This window comes from Barbatula barbatula (genome assembly GCF_947034865.1).
Source record: "Barbatula barbatula genome assembly, chromosome: 8".
Lineage (NCBI taxonomy): Eukaryota > Metazoa > Chordata > Actinopteri > Cypriniformes > Nemacheilidae > Barbatula > Barbatula barbatula.
The window spans coordinates 23,248,621-23,268,832 of record NC_136771.1 but is presented as its reverse complement, the minus strand read 5'-3'; the positions used below and the strand labels follow the sequence as shown (position 1 = coordinate 23,268,832).

Below are 20,212 nucleotides of genomic sequence, written 5' to 3'. Positions count from 1 at the left end.
TGTTTTCAATTATGAAAAAAAAAACCTCTTCACTGTGTTTGTATTCATAACAATTTATTTATATTAATTCCACATATTCTCAATGCTCTTTACATGGAAGAGGTCTTTCGATGAGTTTTTTCACCAGGGTCAGACGAACACGTTAGCCAGCCGAAGGTTTACACAAAATTACAACTGATCATCACACAGTTTTTATACTGTAAAAGAGTTTATAATCCAACATCTACACCATGAACTGTGCAGGGTCATAAATCAAGGACAACATCTTCATGATTGTCGGAAATGTTCAGATCTGCTGTATCCCAGATGGCTGGTTTTGAGTATCGCTTATAAAGCTAAATGAACAACACCGTGCATTAATAAAAAATATTGCTCTGTAGTCTGACACATCTTGCAATGACACAATCTTAAATAATAGAAGTATTCTGTCAGTAGGTTTTCTTTTTTTACTCTGCTATGACAGGAATGACTGTGCTGTCCCATACAAAACACATAATATCAGATGCTAATACTGTGGTATTTCCATATGTACCATGAGGGTGTACGATGACCGCAGGGTACTTTCAAGAAAACCACGGTATTACCGCGGCGGCCCCAAAAATAGTGGTTTTACCATGGTAATGATCAAAAAGCACACACTCTTCCTTTCAAACACTCAACATCCAACGCACACGCGCACAAACACATTAAAACACATTGTTTGGGAATGAGGTGTGTGTAGCAGTCCATACTTGACTAATCTATCAATGATAACTATAACTTATATGTATACTGTACACTACTCGCTCCAGCATCTTATTCTGTCTATATCGTTTTACTACACCATTAGCAGGGCGGGATTTGTCGATGCAAGAACAACACTACACAGTCAAACATTCACACAAACTGACAACAACAAGTACAACAATAACATACATATAGATTACAATATACTTTTTAAAAGTCCAATGCATTTCTTCATTATATACTCGGATAATCATGACAGTGGACGAAAAAGTCCGATCAGGGTCAATAAATGGGGTTGTGCTTTTCGTATTTATTCAGTCCGTATCTAGTTTGATCAGAAGCTTGGCCTGCTGAAAACCGTAAGGTGAAAGTTCCCCTTTACATTTGGTCGAGCGGAGATAAACGCGAGCTTTCCAACATCAGAAAATGACATGATGCTTTTTTCTTTACCATTCAATGAAATGACTTCAATCGCTCTTTTACCCCACATACACACATTCACACATACTATTGTTTCACTTATATGACATTTAGAAAGCTCGTCGTAAAGACTCTTAAAATTGTGCTTATCTCAGGAAGCAGCATAACAGCGGGTCGGGATCTACACCAGCAGGATCTATTCGGACCGAGGGTAGGACGAAAGGCTGGTGATGAAGATGAAAAGGGCTACTGACTTTCCAACATTTTAATCTCAGAACCTTAGCATCTCTATATCTTTCCTATACTTATCTGTGCCAATATTTTGACCTCACTTCCTACTGGTTCTTGCTGGGGTGCCGTGACCTTCCATTCAACAAGAAGTGCTGGTTCTCAACGCGAAACGCCTTGCAATCCCAAAGATTTGCTGGCGATTTTTAATCTAACATGGCCTCCAGCTGGTCAGCCAGGTCGTCGAACATGCTTCCGATGTCATCCAGGATATTCACTGTGCTTTTGTTGTCCACAACAGAGCTAAAGCAAAGACACAAGAAGTCAAAAGAAAATCGAATAGACGGAATGAATACAAATGCAGCCCAAAATTTTTTATTTTGAGATTACTTCGAGTACATCCTGTTTTCATGGCAACATTTAGATGGGTGAAAGGAAAATCAACATGGCGAGCATCGATAATGTCGATTTTCCTTTGCGTTATTAAAATATTTAAAATGTTTGCGTTTTCTGTCCAACTGGTTCTTGTGTAAACAGCATCTTATACATTTGTTAAGTATGTATATCCAATGCGAGAATTGTCCGTATTTGATTGAACTTTTCTTTTATGGACCTTTATCGGGTAAAACATTACTGCAATGCAATCTTACAATCTAACAAATATCTACCTGTCATCCTTTTTAATCTTCTCCTCCACCACTTCCAGAGCAGCCGCCAGAGAAGCGCTGGTCTCCTCCAGTCTCAGATGTGCTCTGTCCCCTGAAGCACAGCTCCCCGGTTCAGCAATCTTCAATAGCCCCTGGCTTTCCATCACATCTCCATCCTGTGGTTCGCTCTCCACCGGTGTCTGCCTGGCCACACCCCCCTTCCGCCTCCTCGTTACCACCGGCCCCGCCCCCTCTCCCATTTCTGTGAAGTGCCTTTCTCCTGAGGATCCTAAATTCACAGCTTGGTCAAACAATTGATCCATCTGGATCTTCCTCACGTCATCTTCATGTTTTTCTACTTCTCTTAATCGTTTCTGCACAACCTCTGCCCCAGGAAGCTCCACCTCCAGAGGTCCTGGGATGTCCACTGACAGACCTGCCATAGAGGATCGTGGGGGTTTCACAGGAGCTGAGCCTGACCCGGGTGTGGAGGGTGTTTGCGGGGTTTGAGGGGTCTGGGGCGTCTGTGGGCTTTGAGCTGGAGAAGACGTCGCTCGTGGGAAAAGCATGTTTCCATCTATTGGTTTTGGGGTTGTGGGACTCAAAGTCTGTAAAATATGTTCGGCCTGTTCAGCTGGAGTTGGACTCGTGGAGGCACTGGATGGGCTGAGAACATCGGCTTGAGGGGAGCTGGAGGTTCCAATGACATGGATTGGTTTGATTTTGACTGGTTTGGGTAGTGTGGGAGGCGGGCTTGGCTTGGGAGATACGGGAGGAGGGATTCTCTTACCTTCCACTGTAAAGAGAGGGAAATTAAAGAACACAAGGACAGAACAATTATTTACATCAAACAAGATTGTCGTATTTTTACACTAATAACATATTAAGGTGTATCTCGCATTGATAACTTCTCATCAAATTGGTACAAGAGGATCAAAATAAATTATTCAATTATAGATTAAGTTTCGTTTGTGCATAGTAAGGCTGAATGTATCGACCCACTCCAAAGTATAGGTTTATTTCGATTTATTAAAAGACATAATGTGTTCCAAAACATTAGGTTAAATATGAATAATTCTAAAACTTAAAGAAAAAGTAAATAAAAAAGCCACAAAATAAAGGATGCGTTCCAAAATATTAACTTTAATATTAATAATAGTAAAACTTAAAAAAATAGCTACAAAAAAATGTGTTGCTAAATATTAAGTTAAATATTAATAATGCTAAAACTTAGTTAAAATATTTAAAATAATCAAACTTAATAAATGTAAATAAAATGCTAAAAAAATAAAAATTTGATCAAAATATTAAGTGTTAACTGAAATGTTACTTTTAACAGCTTTGTAAAATAGATGATATATGTTAATAAAATGTAGATGAAATATGAATGAAGTATGAGAAAGTAAATTGCAGTAAAAGCATTACCTGGGCTATGTTGACCTTCTGGTCCAGGTAAAGGAACTCTTCTCGTCGGGGTTGGGGGATCTATTTTTCGAAGGGCCATCCCTGGTTTAGGTGAAACCGGCGGTCTCTGTATTTGCCTCGGAAGAGATCCAAAACCATCAACATATAGCTTTTCTTCTCTACCACCATCACCAGCACAAGCTTCTGAAACAGGCCTTCTTCTAGCATCCTCCAGCCCCCCTCCGTCCGTTCCATTACTCTGTGTTGGAGCTAATGCTTTGGGCCGCCTTTTTATTGTACTGCTTTCCGTGAAGTTAAAACTTTCATCGTGTGAGGGATAGGGTGGGCGTGGTCTTCTCAAGGTTGCCGTGGCATCCATCCGTGACCACTCCTCTTGGGGCAGAGAGGCCACGCCCCCTTCCAGATGTGTAATTATGGAACGTGGGCGTGGCTCGGGGGCCTGTTCTGTTGCAGGTGTTTTGCGAGGGGCTGATCTGTATTGTCCGGGGTCTTGCTTGGCTCGGTTCATCTGTGTTGGGACATCATTGGGATGCTTTTGAGAGTCGGCTAGATCTGCCAATCCGCTGATTGTGCGCCGTCGACTGTCCACATCGGAATTGAAAACGTCACGGTTCTGCCGTTGAAGGAGAAAAACATAAAATGTGAATAAATACATTGCACGGTTTATTATTCACAGCTTAACTCTATAGACAACCTCCAGTGCACAGTGTTTTTGCGTGATCAATTTTGTTGTTAAAATGTAAATTTTTACATTTAAAAGTTATGCATGTACATTTTAAAGCCCATGATGTGGCCGAGCTGTTTAACTGCTTAGGTAGTTTTAAAGTCATAATTAACCAGAGATGGGCATTTTATGTGATTTACATCATGTAACTGTTGCATCACCTGTAAATAACTACTGGCACTTCCTTTTCCACTGCCACCAAGATTTGACATCTCAAGCATGGCAGCGATATCTCTGACACTGCCTCCAGATGAGCTTTTCTGAGAGGCGATGCCGCAGTCGCTGCGCCGTCGCTCCCTGTACGTCACGTTGAGTAGCAGATTGTTAGCCCTGTTTTCGCCAGACCCGTCATCCGCCGCTGCCTCGTCGGTCAGGTTACCGGTCGAGATGGAAGAGCAGGACCGCTTGGGCGGAGTCGGGGGGCGTGTCCTTCTGCGAGGCCTGGTGGCCGTAGCGAAGGACTGACTGCGATTGACACTGTTGATGTCGAGGATGTCACCGGAGGATCTCTGAGAGTCACTGGGAGTGACTCTGTGTCCCCCTAGCGTGGCATATTTTACAGAAGAATCTGGAAAGGGCAGGTCGTCAGTACTCGAGAGCTGTCCGCGCCGCGGCTGGGGTGGAGCTTGACCGTTACCGCCTTCGGTTTCTCCTTCAGGTGGTAGGAAAAGTAACGGAACGGCACGGGCGTGATTACGCGGCGAGTGGCAGGATCCTCTGGTCCTGGCTTGCGTTTTCAGTGGAGAGGACGGCGAGGGAGACTTTGAAGCAGAAGGTGGTTTTCCCTTAGTGGGTGTATGTGGGGGTGTTGGGGAGGGGCTTTCGATTGAGCCAGGCCTCCTCAGAGGGGGCGGGGCATTTGCTCTTTGTATGCCACGCCCTTGACCGCTGTGTCTGGGAGAGCCACGCCCTTCCGATCTCTTGCGCACTGGAACAGCGGAGGCGGAGTTCACATCCGGTTCCGTGCTGCTCGCGCTGGTTTCTGAACTTTGTTTCGAGTCCGAGCTGTCTTCTGATTGGCTCTCCATGGGCGTTTCTGCTTCTGTTGCCGGTTCGTTTAGTCGTTTGACAGCTAACATCAACTTTTTCTGGTGTCCTTGTTGGGAAAAAAATTACGTAGACGGTTACTTATTCTTGTTGAGGATGTTTCAGCAGGTTTTCACAGGCAGGGCCACCAATATGTTTGTAATTGTGATGGAATATACATGCCTAGTTTAGTGATGCCAATCTCCTTCAGGTCCTCCAGGGTAATATCGCTAATGAAGTCCATATTGTCATAACCGTTCAGAACCAGAGTCTGGTAATGCTGATTCAGACCTATCGCAGCGAGCCACTCAGCCAGACTGGACTGTAAGATACAAAGAACTGTAATAAGTCATGTGAATGTAATGGTTTTGAGTGTATGTGTATAAACTTTTCTCACAGGTTTCTCTTGAGGTATCCAGTCCGGGATGTTCATCTTGCTGATCTCCGACAGCATCTTCTTCCGGTGTCCTGGTTTTGTCACTCCTATTGCAGTGAGGTCCTGTAATTGCAATACACAAGCTCAAGAACTGTCAAAGCTAATACAGCAATACTAATACTTTTTTCTTCTCCGTTTTATCTTCTTTCAAAGGGATAGTTCACCCAAAAATCATCATTTACTCAGCCTTAAGTTGTTTCAAAAGCATACACTTTATTGTTAAACTGAACACAAAAGAGGATTGTGGTGAGGAAGGCGGGACGAGAGCCGTGAGGCGGGGCCGGTGGTGTGAGTGATAGTTGGAATCAGCTGTGCTGACACCCGCATATCTTACGGAGGAGATCGGGAGCTTAAGAGGACGAATAGTCCCGCCGCTCTTCCTCTTAAGCTCCCGATCTCCTCCATGAGATATGCGAGACCGCATCTTCTGTGATTATAAAAATACCTGAACCCCTATAAACCTTTAAAATATCTTCTTTTGTGTTCTGCGGAAGAAAGAAACTCATACAGGTTTGAAATGTTGATGACAGAATATTCATTTTTTGGGTGAACTATCACTTTAAATCACAATATGTACTCTGATGCTCACACAGTAAATGCTTGTCATGATGTTTGGCAGTGTGTGTTGTGCGTGTGTGTGTGTTTGTGGCACCTCTGGTGTCATCCTGCTGATGGTTTGCAGGTCATAACCAGCAGTGAGAAAGTTGGTTGTGTAGAACTGAAGTTGAGCACTAGTGAGCCATTCAACAACAGCCTCTGAGCTCTACAACACACGTACACACGGATAGAAAATCACATCAAAAATTCAGACAGATAGAAATTCACATCAAAAATTCAGACAGTCCTTGACAGGTTCATGGTGTGCTGGTATAAAAGTGTGTCACGCAATATCACCAACAGCCACAGTGTGGCAGCAAATAACATTTATATTTGGAATCCCTGAACGTCACATCATGTTATAACCACAGTGCTGGACATAATACCATAGTACACATTTATTTGAGAATGAAAAATAAAGTATATGTGTACTTTTTGAATATATAAAAAAAACTAAATTTAATTTATTAGTCATAATACAATATTTATTCTCAATGTAAAACCAGCTGTTATACCATTCATAAGACAAATCAAAACACACAGACATTATGATTCATAAATCTGGGCCACACACACACTTGCCTTGCTTTCAGCAGAGGCTTCATCTTTTCTCTGTAGCAGCGGATCCACAAAGGGTTTCTTTCTCGGTTGCCGCGGGGCACCAGATGTACTTTGAGTCCGCTGAGAAGAGGCTACGGCTATAAGTAAACAAAATGCAATGCAGAATAAAACCTTTGCTATTTTTGCTTCAAGCAAAACGACTTCAAGTAGTTAAAATAAGACTTTTATCCAACGGCTGTCAAACGATTAATGACCAATAATCGCATACTGAATAAAAGTGTGTGTTGACATAATACATGTATGTGTCTGTGTACTGTACATCTTCATTTGTAGTTGTAAACTCATTTATTTAAAAAATAAAAAAAATAATTAACGTTTATATATAATTAAAATGTTTGGTAAATATTAAAAAAAGCTAATATTTCCTACATATACAGTATATAGATGTATGTGTATGTTTTTGTGTTTATGAATACAAAATTAATATGCACAGTACACAAACATACATTGTGTAAACTTAAACTTTCATTCTGGATGCGATTAATCGCGATGAATCATTTGACAGCCTTAACATACAGTGAATTTAAACTATACATGTTATCAATCCTTGGCATTGCTGGTGCCATGCTCTACGACAACATGGGACATATTGACAGACTCGATCCCCAACACGGAAATATGAAAGTAAAACAGCCAAAGCTGCAATTTTGAGGGGTGATAACATGATATTTACCTGATCAAAAAGAAATGTGTGGGCATGGCGAAATGGTGATATTAGATGTATGCAAATGAGACAAACTAAATCATAATTCAGATGTTTAGTTATTGAATCATACAAGGTATATATTGTTGTACCTGAATTAGGATCTAAAGATTGTGATGTGTCCATTAGATGCTCTTTTGCTTTGGCTGACTGGGACAGCACCGTGGCCAACAGCTAAAACACACACAAATGCACACATACACATCAATAAAATGAGACACAGAGAGAACGACAGACAGAGAGAATAAAAGAGAATTCACACATTTGTTCTTATATGGGATTTTATTGTGTCGCACCTTCACACCCTCGGATTGGGCGTGCAGTCCCGGGACGTTGAGGCCATGCGTGTTAATTCCAGGTGAGTGTGTTGGCGTGGTTGGCACGGGGGCGGGCGAGTTGGTGAGGTGAGCGTTGGCATTACTGCTTTGCACGCTTGTAGATGAACGACCGCTGGTTAGGCTGCCTGTGCTGCCCATACTTCCAACACTGCCCCCTGCTGGTGAAGGCAGATGTTTTGCAAGAAAAACTCAAATGAATCCCAAAACAAAAAATGCATTTGTATGATAAATGTCTGCTATGCTGACTTGCTTTAGTTCCAAATGTCAGGGGGGACCGGAAACAAAATTCTAACGTTAAAGTAATAATTTTACATTTTTATTGCTACTATGGAGAGTCAACTACTCCTTTAAGGGAAGGCTTTGTGTTCTCTGGGTACCTGCTAAAGGTTTTCTCAGCACCCAAATCTCTTCATTAGCGCTGCTCTGCTGGCCGCTGAGGGTCGGAGAACCATGAGGACTGGACACGGATCCTCTTGAACCTGAAATATATTACAAACACAGTGATAACAGATGAAAACTTTGATCTTAAATTGATTATCAACACAAGATATGCATCAGGTGATCGGTCCAATATGTTAACGCCTGGCTACCTGTGAAAAGCATCCTCTCACAGTCACCAAATATAAGACCAAGATCAGAGCGCGTCACAAAGTACAGAGAGACACAAAAGGCCATAAAACACAAGCATCAGCATCACAAGGATGATTTTAAGATATTTTAAGGATCAAACGTGTAGTGAATTCTTGACAAGTAAGCATGACTATGTCACCAACTTGCCCAACATGAAGGTTTTCCCTAACATAAGACCTGCTTACTAGATTTGACTGGCTAAAGGGTGGTGATGTCTTTAAGAAATTATTCTTCTGTGCAGCTGGTGGCACATCATTACATCATCGCCAGAATATGACATCATGGTTAACTAGAAATATGAACTATCTATGCAAATTCTGTACATACAGTTTGATAAATGACAAATACTGTATAAGCCAACACCTGATCAATTATAAGTTCCTGCTACCGCGTAACCACTGAAATATTGTGGTAAAGAGGAAACACTACACTGTCATTTTCATCATAATGTTTCTGGAGTACATGAGCTGTGATTGATCGTAGGCTTTTGTCAGAACAAACTGCATCCATTACAAGCCCAATTATGAGAACAATGTTCTATCAATCTCATGTAAAGGACTGCTGGGAAAAATACAAGGGGCAAAACCATATTAATAAAACCAAATTTACAAAGCTATAATACACGTGTGACAGCACAATTTCATATTATACTACAATCATACTTACTATACAGTTTCTTGGCAAGTTTACAAATATTATTACATTATTTATAATACGTTTATAAATACCTGTATTTATTTGATGCATTTGAATATTTCTAAGTAATTGATTATGATTACAAATCTGTAATACATGTGTGACAGTATATTATGCATCAGTCATACTTACTATAAAGTTGCTTGATAAGCTTACAACTATTATGATATCATTTATAATAATTGTATAAATATTTATTTTTATATTTCGAAATAATTTAATATTATACTATAATAATACTATGCAGTTGCTATATTGTCTGGCAAGTTCAAAATAATTTTGATATTATTTACAATATAAATGTATTTGAAAATAAATGTTATTTATTATTATCATATAATTGTATTGATATAACTATATAATAATAATATAAAACAATAATAATAATTTTAAATACTTAGAATGATTTAAATAATAATAACTATATATAGTTCAATAATATATTTGCTTTATGAAACAAAACTAATATATATTTATAAAATGAATTTAATTATTTCTAAATGATTTCACATTATATTACAATATTATAATAGTTTAAATATAATTTAATAATTCTTACATTTATTTTAATTATAGAAATATTTTTGTTAATCAAAATTGGTATTTAAAAGGGACCAACAATAGACAACAAGCAACACCATCTGTTTACGTGTCATTTATCAGTCGCTCAATCTAAAGCACTTTACAATACACTGATTTCCATAAACTGATAGCTGAAGTTAAATCATTTGCTTATGGCAATACAACAGAGCTGTAATAAATATAGTAAACTCGCATATTTATGCCAAAAAAACACATTTTAATAAGGAAAATGAAGCCTAATTTAAATGCCATTAAAATTTCTGACTTCTCCTTCCAAATGACCAATTACCGTTATGTTTGAGTTTCACCTTCATTCTTCTTAATGATGGCCGTCATTAGATTCTCATTACTGATATACAGTAACTGTTTTCTACTTAATTGCCAAAATGCCAAAAATCGTAATGATGCTGAAATAAAGACTTTAAATATGACATTTTAGTTTTTTCTCACATGTTTGGGAAGCATCCGACTTTCATTCAGATTCTCACACCATTACTGCACCTTAACTGTGGTCATAGAGTAAAGAAATGCAGGTACGTGTCATGTATGGCATGTGATGGCTGTTCGTGCATGTGTGTGTTTATACCTGTCTCTTTTTGTGGCTCCTCAGAGCGGGAGGAGGCCGGTTCATACCCAAATGTGCTGCAGGTGGGCATATTATAGCCAAATGAGGTGAACAGGGGCTTATGGGAAGAGGGCAGGGTGGGAGGGGGAGGAGGGTTGAGGGGCAGAGAAAAAATGTGGGAGGAGTCACCGTTCACCATGACAACTGAACCAATTGCCGGCGGACGGATCTGTATCTTAAGATACTGTTGGGTTGAGGGACCTGGGTACGACAGAACGGCAACACCAAAAAACAACAACAACAACAACAACAACAACACAACAACAAAACAGGAAAGGAAAGGAAACATAAAAAAACATGTTCAAGCAAGAATATCTAGCTCTATCTGTGAGCTTAACTTAACAGAATGCTGTAAGATAACATGCAAGGAGAAAAGGAAGATATGTACTGTTTCTAACAGCTATGTTACGAATAAAAAAATGAGTCATGCATACTATTCCACGAAACACACTTGCATTGCCCAAAAACACTTGAAGTGCTATGCATGCAGAATACATTCATGCATAAAAAACATAAACAATGGGGGTATCTATATACTGTATGATGTGTTTTATATAACCTTCTAGGTGTATTTTAAAATAGTGGTAAATAACATTTTAAGATGTCACAAAATAGCTTTGCGGTTGCATAGACGCTACAATCCAACCTTAAAGTGAAACATCAATACCAATAGGCCATTAAGTTGCAAAAAGCCATTTTGGGTCCCATGATGTCGTGCATCATCACAAGTCCGAGACAGAAGAAGTGTTCGGCGAGTAAACTTTACAACAAACACCAAAGTACCAATAATAAAGTTAAAGGCAGGATTATGTACTGTGTGCGGCCAATAAAATATGTTTGTAGGTCAATTTCCCCCAAAATATAAACATTTCTCCAATGTCATTAAGATCCGGGCAGGCCGAACGCAACCAACAGCGCATGAATTTAGTTTCGTCCATCCAATAGAAGACAAGAATGTTCAGGAAGGAGTGTTTGGCCTTGTTTTGAAGTGCCAGTGGCACATCAGTGGAGTAACACTGCAGACGAGCGGATGTGGAGATGAGTTAAACGTACTAACACATCAATCAGACACTCTCTCACCTGCCCTTCCTTTCATTCAAGCTGACAGCGCTCATTGAAATCACATGACTGATGATAAAGTGCAGGACAGTTGGATATAGAGCCATTAAACCAAACACATAAACAAACACACTTGGGATGAGCATAAGTACTAGAATACTGGGAAGTTACTCGATAGTCAAAATGATGCACTTTTAAATAGCTGAACGATTTTTTGGAACCTGGGAGATGCATAAAAAAGTTAGATGCTAAAATACAAATAGGGCAAATGTGTACGCCCCCTAGCAGTCAATTTACCAGTCGGAAATACTCATCCCTAACACATACACAACACTCCTACGTAGGCTGAAACGCATGCAATAAATACGAACTCGGCCCAGCCATACATTTTATTTCATGTGGCAAGTAGATGAGTTTTAGATTGACCTTGTGGTAATATGCGCTAAAATGTACATGTGTAACATGACATACCAGATCGATCATGTGATGATGCGATAACACACCTGCCCTCTTTATGACTTCAACCATGTTGGATGGAAAGTAGCCCACGCGGTCATTTCCAGTACGGTTGTCGTGGATACAGCCCTTCCATAGTCCATCAGAATGCTGCTCCAAGACCTGCGGACCCATCGGAAACATGACGACGACTAATGTATGAATGCACCATGTATTTTTACAATAGTTAAAGAAAAGAAAAGAAAGAGAATTGTTCCATTACCGTGATGATGTCGCCTGTTTTAATGTTGAGGCTTGTAAGGTCATAATTGTTGCAGTAATCCTTCAGCGCTCTCACTTGCATGGCAGCTGATGCGTCTGTTTGAACACATGGGGACACAGAGTTCAGAAATCCTTAACATTTCTATATGAATATGAGCTTTCACATATTCTCTCAATGTACCTCTGAGCATCTGTTTGATTTCTTTGCTGGCTTGGGTTGTGGTGAACTGGTTAACAATGTCCAGCGCTGTTTGACAGAACGTGTTCCTCACACCTGCACTGATGCCGCTCTGAAGAGAGAAACACACAACTGGTGTACACAGATTTTACACCTACTGTGTTTCAAGAGTCTGTGAAAAAATCTTCATTCACTGAAAATGGAAGCAAGAGAGCCAGCTGGATGTGTGGTAACGCTTATAATGTAAATTTGAAATGCGTCAAAAATAGCTTAACTTTTGCAACACTTGTATTTCATGTATGTTTCGTTTGTGACGTAATAACAATATTTCTTCCAAATTTCAAATCAAATTATTATTTCTGTTTGCATTTATTTACAGAAATCAAAACAGGTCCAAATAACAGAAAATATGCTCTGTATTTGATCTATTTGATTTTTATCACAGTTTCATGTGCTGTCAGACATTGCTGTTCGATGACTCCTAAGGTTTGATGTTGTTATATAACTCAACCCACGCTTTATTGGAATGGCCACGATACATATAGAAATGCTTCCAAAATACAAATTTGGAAGTATGTCACAGTACTAAAATAAATTAAGTACTAAAAAGGAAATTTCCAAATGATGACTTTAAAGTTGGATCCGCAAGTTATAAAAATAGCATCCTTTTGTTTGGGTACTCAAGGGGCCTCTTGGTGGTTAAGACTGAGACCCTACCCAACCTGCGTAGTCTGCGTATAGGACGGATCGGCTCTGATTATATAGACACAGACAGTAGATGTAAGCATGTCATTTAATCTTGTGATATGATTCATCGAACCTAACTGAGTCTGCTGTAATTTGTCTCTGAATAATTATTTGCCAATAAAAAATTCAGGCTGTTCAGTTTTTAATGCATTTGTTTAAACATGCTTACGTAATCTAATGAATAATAATATTCAGTGCTAAGGCACAAATGAGATCTGAGACCACTTTTCACCAGTCACAATACTGCCGCTTTACGGTCACAGATCCAGTTCAAAGTCAAAAAAATACTCACATCCAACAGCAGCCGGACCGCCTCGGTTTTCCCGCAGAGAGCGGCTTCATGCAGCGCCGTGCCTGATTTAGTCTGCCTGTTTATATCTATACCAGCCTGGATTAGTAACCTGAATACATACAAAACAAGCGGACGTTAAAAAGGTATTAAAACTCTTTTACAACGCACCTTGCAAATTTTCAGTTGCTTCTAATGCGAGTCCAAAGGTTTATTTGCTGAAATTCATCTGACGCCATGAAATATCTACACCAAAACTTTGGTAGCCAGAAAAAAGGTGGTTTGAATTCTTTCCGCTTTTGCACAGTGAAAGCAACGATTTTCATCAATATCATACAGAGGGTCAAAGACAAATGCTGGCGAAACCGTCCCGTACATGGATTGATATCAACAAACACATTCACACGTCATACACATGAATACACAATCGACCTAAAATGTGCTATTAGTTATTTTTATTACATTATTACTAATTAATGATATGCATCACTAGGCAGTTACAAAGATTTGAAATGAGGACATTCAGTGTGTGCTTGTGTGTGTGTGTAATGAATGAAGCCTTCAGGGGCTGATGGGATACTGTAGCTCGCAGTGGGATTTTTCCACTGGACTATTTTCCCCATCAGCCCTGATCTCTTCGCTCCTGACCTGTCTGAACACATCAATCATGTGACAGTGACGGTTTGGTGTGATGGAGCTAAATGCTGTGTCAGGATTTCGTGCCATCAATGTCTGCCTGCGAAAGCAATAATCTCATACAAGCCTTCTTTGAATTGTGTTTTTTGTCTGAAAAGATATCAAAATATGATCACAAAACCTGTCTGGGTCGCTACACCCCAAAAGTCAAAAGCAAACCGTGCAAAATGATATTTTGTATAATGCCTAATGTATAATTTTTTGCATGATTAAGTCCTCCCACAAAACTGTCATTGATGCAGCGCAAAACTATTTGATTTCTTATCACTGTAATATGAAAAAAACGACTGTGTACATTATGATATTATTTGTTGTGCTGCCTTTATGCCGGGTGTACATTTTTGTAGTATCATAAATAAAATCTAATAAGATCCATCGAGAAAGCGCAAAAGTAAAACATGTGGATGCGTTTTATTATCGAGTAGAAACTTGAAAACATACAAAATTGGGTTCAATATATACAGTATATGCACTATTCCTTAGTTTTAGATGATGTCATGATACAGTATAACAAAAACTAGTATTAGAAAATACCGGTGCAAGCTAGTTTCTACACTTGTCAACAGACCAAGTCAATAAACACCTACTTGATGATCTCGATATGCCCGTTCTTAGCCGCCAGGTGGAGTGGACTGATGCCATTGGGATCGGAGGGTTTGGGTTCTAACATAGCAGCACACATGTTACTGCTCAAAAGCAACTGGACCACCTGTAGATCACAAATGTTTAGATTTTCTTTGGATGTCTTCAATGTCGTTTGTCAGTGAGTACATTAAATAAATAGAATAACTGAGGTGCAAATGTGATTAATACATTACAGTTTTTATAGGGAAACAAAGAGATTATGTAACTTGTTTTTCACTGGCTGAAATATAAAATGCTGGCATATTTCTATGAAAGCAGAGGAAACCAGGGTGTGAGCACATCTGTGTGAAAGTGAGAAGAGGTGTAGTTCCCACAATCCCTCAGGTGAGCATCACCTCCCAAACATCTCCGAACACACACAAACACGGGTAACTGACCGTGAATCTTCCGAATTCGCAGGCCAAGTCAAGAGGGGTTTTCCCAGCATTGTCTCTGAGGCACGGGTTTGACTGATGTTGAAGCAGCATCTCACTCTGCAACCAGACAGTGCAACACAGTAAGCATGTACAGTACGTATGCATGGCACATACATTTTTTATGTGTGTACTGACTCCGTCATAATGGCCATGTTGTGATGAGAGGTGTAAAGGGATCTGTCCCTCATCTGATTGGCTGTTCACGGATGACCCAGCCTTCAGCAGCATTTTCATTGGCTCACACTTGCCCTGCCAAGCAGCGTAGTGCAATGGCCGCATCCCTGCGGAGGATCAAGGAAAACAAATGGAAAGTGTAAAAATATAATAAAAACTGTAGGAGAAGTGCTATTACTTTACAATCTTTAATCTTTACAACTTACCACATTTAACAAAGTTTAACACATTTAAAAATGAAATCAGTTTTAATAAATAAACCACAATTTTAAAATATCACAGACATAAAAAAAACGAATGAAAACGTAAAAAAATAAAACTTAAAGGTCCAGTGTATGAAATTTAGAAGCATCTAGTGGTGAGGTTGCGAACTGTAGCCCCTCCCCTTCCAAGAGCTACGGTGGCTGACACAGGACTAAGATGTCGTCAGGTTTTTGCTTCTTTGACGAAGAAGGTAAAGTGTATTTACTAAATACGCTCTGTCGAGCAGTTTGTCCGTTTAGGGCTACTGTAGAAACAACATGGAGAATTCCATGCAAGTGGACCCGTGATGTGTGTAGACAGAAATAGCTCATTCTAATGTACTTAAAAATAAAACGCTTCATTATAAGGTCTTTTTACACCTGTCCATTGATCCTCCAAAAATTGACACATTTATCAGAAATAAAAGTGTGAAAGGTTTAAAACCTATAAGAGTTGAACCTATTTAACAAAGGGAGGAAAAATGATATGCAGGAAAAATGTGTTGAGACGTTACAAAAATATTGTAATATTGTATTAAAAATGCAAAGTGAGTGGCACATGATGCTGAATAAACAACAAGACGTAATAAAACGGAAAAGATAGCAAAAGCGTGACCAGTGTGCTTATTATTCTACGTAAATAATTTCGTTTTAACCTTTGTCAAGTACTTTCTGCTGACATAAAGACTGTCACTATATGGTTAACTTGTTTCTGCATTAACCAGTTACACATTTGCACTTGACTGCGTGTGTTTTGCACCTTTCTGGTCTTTGATGTCAACGATGGACTGGGACTCCAATAGCAGTGCGATCACCTCCACGTTACCGTTAAGAGCAGCATGATGCAGGGCGGATAACCTATAAAACACACGCGCACATTTCTATGTATAGCTTTCAAAATGCCAGATAAAGCGAATGAATGACGTGTAGTAGATGTGAATTCTCTGGAAATCTGTTTTTAAACAGCGTAATATATTTTTCATAATGCTCTAATACTAATAACTCTGTTGTCACCCCTGAGCTTTCAGCTTCAAGCGAAACTTTGCAGAGGGTCCCTAATCGGTCCTCATTTCAGCTTTACTCTGACACTTTGCTCCAGTCCCTAACTGCCTAACTGAGCAGGAGGCTATGACCTACTTCCACGCGTAAGAGCTTATTTCTCTGTCACAGCCCCAAGCCACACACACACACACACACACACTCTTATTTTATTTCTCCGTCCTTCTTTTACGCTGCAGCATTCGAAATACTTACTTCTATTCATTCACTGCCACAAACGTTATAAATATTAAATCAGGAAATGAACGAATCTGAGACACTGATACAAAATCTGAAAACAGTTGCTTGTATGAGGTATTAAAACAATACTGACATAGAAGACAGAAAAGCTTAAAGCATTCACTTTCTTTGTAAAGAATATGATTTTTATGATTTATATATGAACGGCTGGGTGACTATGTGGTGTCTGCAGATGAACCCACCCGTCTGTATCCTGGAAGTTCACATTCACCTTCTTAGCAGCTCCCAGGAGCTCTGCGGGAGGAAACAGAATAAAACATAAAACACGTTTCGGTTTCGGTTTCAAAGCAACAACATAAACAACTGTCACTGCATATGCACGTTTTTGTGGCCCAAACTTAACATGCGTACAGACAGACCGCAAAGAATAGAGTCCCTGTAGATTCTGACAGCGAGCAAAAGAAATAAGTTAGTAAATGAAAATTAACTAGGAAGTTCAAAGTATGTCTAGCCAGTAGTATTTTGGGTAACCAGTAGAAGAACCGTCACTTGGCTAAACTTTAATGCGACAAAGTTACAACAAACTGCTTATTTAATAAAATTGACTTACAATAAAATTCAACACTTTTTTACATAATAAAAATGTATACAATATAATATTAATACAAATATAAATTAATAGTAATATTAATTTATAAAAATATTTTTGTTGTCATTAGCTACTATGCATTTTTATTCATCTGATTAAAGTGGGCTATATGCAGTTCTACTCATTTAAATATTTTGCGAACAGTATATGCTTTTTAATAATTATAAATAATAAATGTTGCATCAAAAAATTAAGAGACTACTTCAAATAATTTTCAGTTCTTTCTGAATTGACTCCACAGTATATATATATATGTATATATACACGCGTTTAAATTGTGTTCAATCTCATTCCGACACAGCTTTCATACTTTGGAACAGGATCTTGATTCGCGGCTATAAATATTTCCCTGTAATGTTTATAATCGGGACTAAGGTCAGACTACAAAACTGGATCAGACACCGAGGGGATTCCCATTAAAAAATACTGTCAATCCTATATAAAAACATTACACTACATGTTGAACAAGTTGATGATATTTCCATCAAATGTCTTCGTCTTCACATACTGTATGAATCTCCAGATGTATAAGCAGTACGTGTGTGTGCTAGATGAAAGTGGTCCAGATGGTAGATTCAGGGCGAGGGGACATTGAGATTGTGTGTGCGCCGTTCATTTAATCTTAGTAGCAGTCTCAACGTGACTAAGAAGCTATTCAGTATGCATGAATTATGATATCATTTATACTCACTGATCACAGCCTAATCCATTATTCCTATGCCTCAGTGATGATGATGAATTACTAAATTCATTTCTTTTTGTATTGCTTCGAAATGTCAAACGCATTGATATCTAATTACTACACACTTAATTCACAACAATGAATTAAGAATCTCATTTGTAACCCACACACGCCATGGCTATGTGTTTATGTACAGCTATAAACACACTGCTGAGCATTCGAGTCACCTTCAATAACACTATTTAAAGAAAAAGGAACAAAACGCAAATGAGAATTTCCATGACGACTCGTGTTAATTAGAAAATGTGACAAAACTACCATGGCAACGCCTCACCTTGAGTTGCCATGGAACGTCTCTCTGCATCTACGATGATAGTATCATGAAAAAGTGAAGACTCGAAAGTAGAAACGCACATTTTCTATACATTCACAGGTGGATGATGCAGTCACACTGAGATGGAACTCGTAATCCTCTCATGTGATAAATTATTCATACCATTATCACTGCAACATCATTGGAGCCTGTTGCTATGGAAACCTTGACCTTAACCATGACAATAAAAATCAGCGTTGCCCAGTCTATGCTCATACTCTTTTAAACATTATACAAAACTCGTATGTTCAATTCTTTTTCAATTTTCCTTCGTCTCTTCGAGTCTCTTAAGAGAAAGCTTGTGAGATGTTCATCCGTTTTAATGAAAGTTTGTTTGAGCGTACTGCTTTGGTGTCTAGCCTGCTCGGGACTACGGGCCATTAACCCCGGTCCTGTCCAACAGCATGGAGGGTAATTACAGAGCTTCTCGCCCCCTGGTAACATTTGGGAGCTGTTATGCTTAGTACGTCCGAGTTTACCACAGGTCAAGAAAAGAGGATAGTTATCACAGCTTTAAAGCCTTATTATTGTACTTCGTTATTTTAGTAATTAAGTAATCGATTCATTGACAGCCAGTGACACAAACTTCCAGCCAGGCGTGTGATCGACATCAGTTCTCCGATCAAGAGATCAATGCTGAAGCAAATATACAGCCCTGTAGGCCAGACTCGAACCACACGACCAGATCTAAATGTCAATGATGTGTAAGTACATCAATACTTCCCTGTAGTTCACCCCCTTAGGCGGACAATAGGAATTTTTAGTCCTTGTCCACGTCAGAAACTGCACAAGTACAAATTAAATATCATGACTTACTCAGGAAAAGGACAAATTTGCCAGCAACAAATTTAACAGTTTTTTTTATTAATTAAGCTACACTAAATGACTACATTGGTTTCTTATACCACCATATTACATATTAGATCACATTTTATATTATAAACATTCATACAAGAAAAATAAATTTATAGGAATTGTAATTTTTGTTAACTAAGCTAGGCTACTATATAAAAGTCCCTGTGAACTGGAAGTTTCGATTGTTTTTACTTCCATATTTTAATGCATTTCTGAGGATAATGTAACTTTGAATGGGAAAAATAGTGGGCGTGGCTTTCGTCTTTCTCTGCGATTTGATGGTATGTTGCATTTTGAAATGGAACTGGCAGCAGACTAACAGTTGAAGGGGAGGAGTTAATGGATGCTCCGCCCAATCCGTCTGACACGTCATTTGAGATAGATAGTCATTACAGGACGGAAGTGCATTATTAGTTTTTAACTCAAGAGGGCACATGAATTCTAAAAAGAGAATGACTCATATTTATACACTTTTTACAATAACTCTAATTTCACTGGGACTTTAAATAAATAATTTTATCTGAATTGAAGTTCAGCTAGTGTAACACCAGAACATCTTCAAGCTATATTTAAAGGAATAGTTCACCTCAAAATAAAATTATATCATTTATTAACACTCATGTCAATCAAAATCTTTCTTCTGTGGAACACAAAAGATATTTGGGGAAATGTGTCCACAAAAGGTTTTTTGTTGTCTACACGATGGAAGTCCAAAGGGTCCAATGTTATTTTATTACCAACATTCCTCACAACATCTTCTTTTGTAGTCTGCAGAAGAAAGTCATACAGGTTTAGAATGATATGAAGATGAGTAAACGATGAAATCT

The 20,212-nt window shown here is 38.9% G+C and overlaps 1 protein-coding gene across 1 annotated transcript in view; it reads right to left on the bottom strand.

The window, feature by feature from the left end:
* Positions 1-40: 40 nt before the first annotated feature.
* Positions 41-20,212, bottom strand: part of LOC306896985 (caskin-1) — a 30,520-nt gene continuing 10,348 nt past the window's right edge. Inside the window, exons 2-21 of the mRNA XM_079461406.1 lie at positions 17,069-17,120; positions 16,348-16,445; positions 15,307-15,452; positions 15,133-15,228; positions 14,698-14,819; positions 13,418-13,526; positions 12,382-12,490; positions 12,202-12,296; positions 11,987-12,101; positions 8,269-8,370; positions 7,850-8,049; positions 7,646-7,727; positions 6,812-6,927; positions 6,285-6,395; positions 5,594-5,695; positions 5,380-5,518; positions 4,332-5,266; positions 3,447-4,059; positions 2,043-2,817; positions 41-1,677 (exon numbers count right to left, since the gene is read on the bottom strand). Coding sequence (XP_079317532.1) covers positions 1,581-1,677; positions 2,043-2,817; positions 3,447-4,059; positions 4,332-5,266; positions 5,380-5,518; positions 5,594-5,695; positions 6,285-6,395; positions 6,812-6,927; positions 7,646-7,727; positions 7,850-8,049; positions 8,269-8,370; positions 11,987-12,101; positions 12,202-12,296; positions 12,382-12,490; positions 13,418-13,526; positions 14,698-14,819; positions 15,133-15,228; positions 15,307-15,452; positions 16,348-16,445; positions 17,069-17,120 — 4,214 coding nt within the window. The 3' untranslated portion in view covers positions 41-1,580. The remainder of the gene's footprint in view (positions 1,678-2,042; positions 2,818-3,446; positions 4,060-4,331; positions 5,267-5,379; positions 5,519-5,593; positions 5,696-6,284; positions 6,396-6,811; positions 6,928-7,645; positions 7,728-7,849; positions 8,050-8,268; positions 8,371-11,986; positions 12,102-12,201; positions 12,297-12,381; positions 12,491-13,417; positions 13,527-14,697; positions 14,820-15,132; positions 15,229-15,306; positions 15,453-16,347; positions 16,446-17,068; positions 17,121-20,212) is intronic.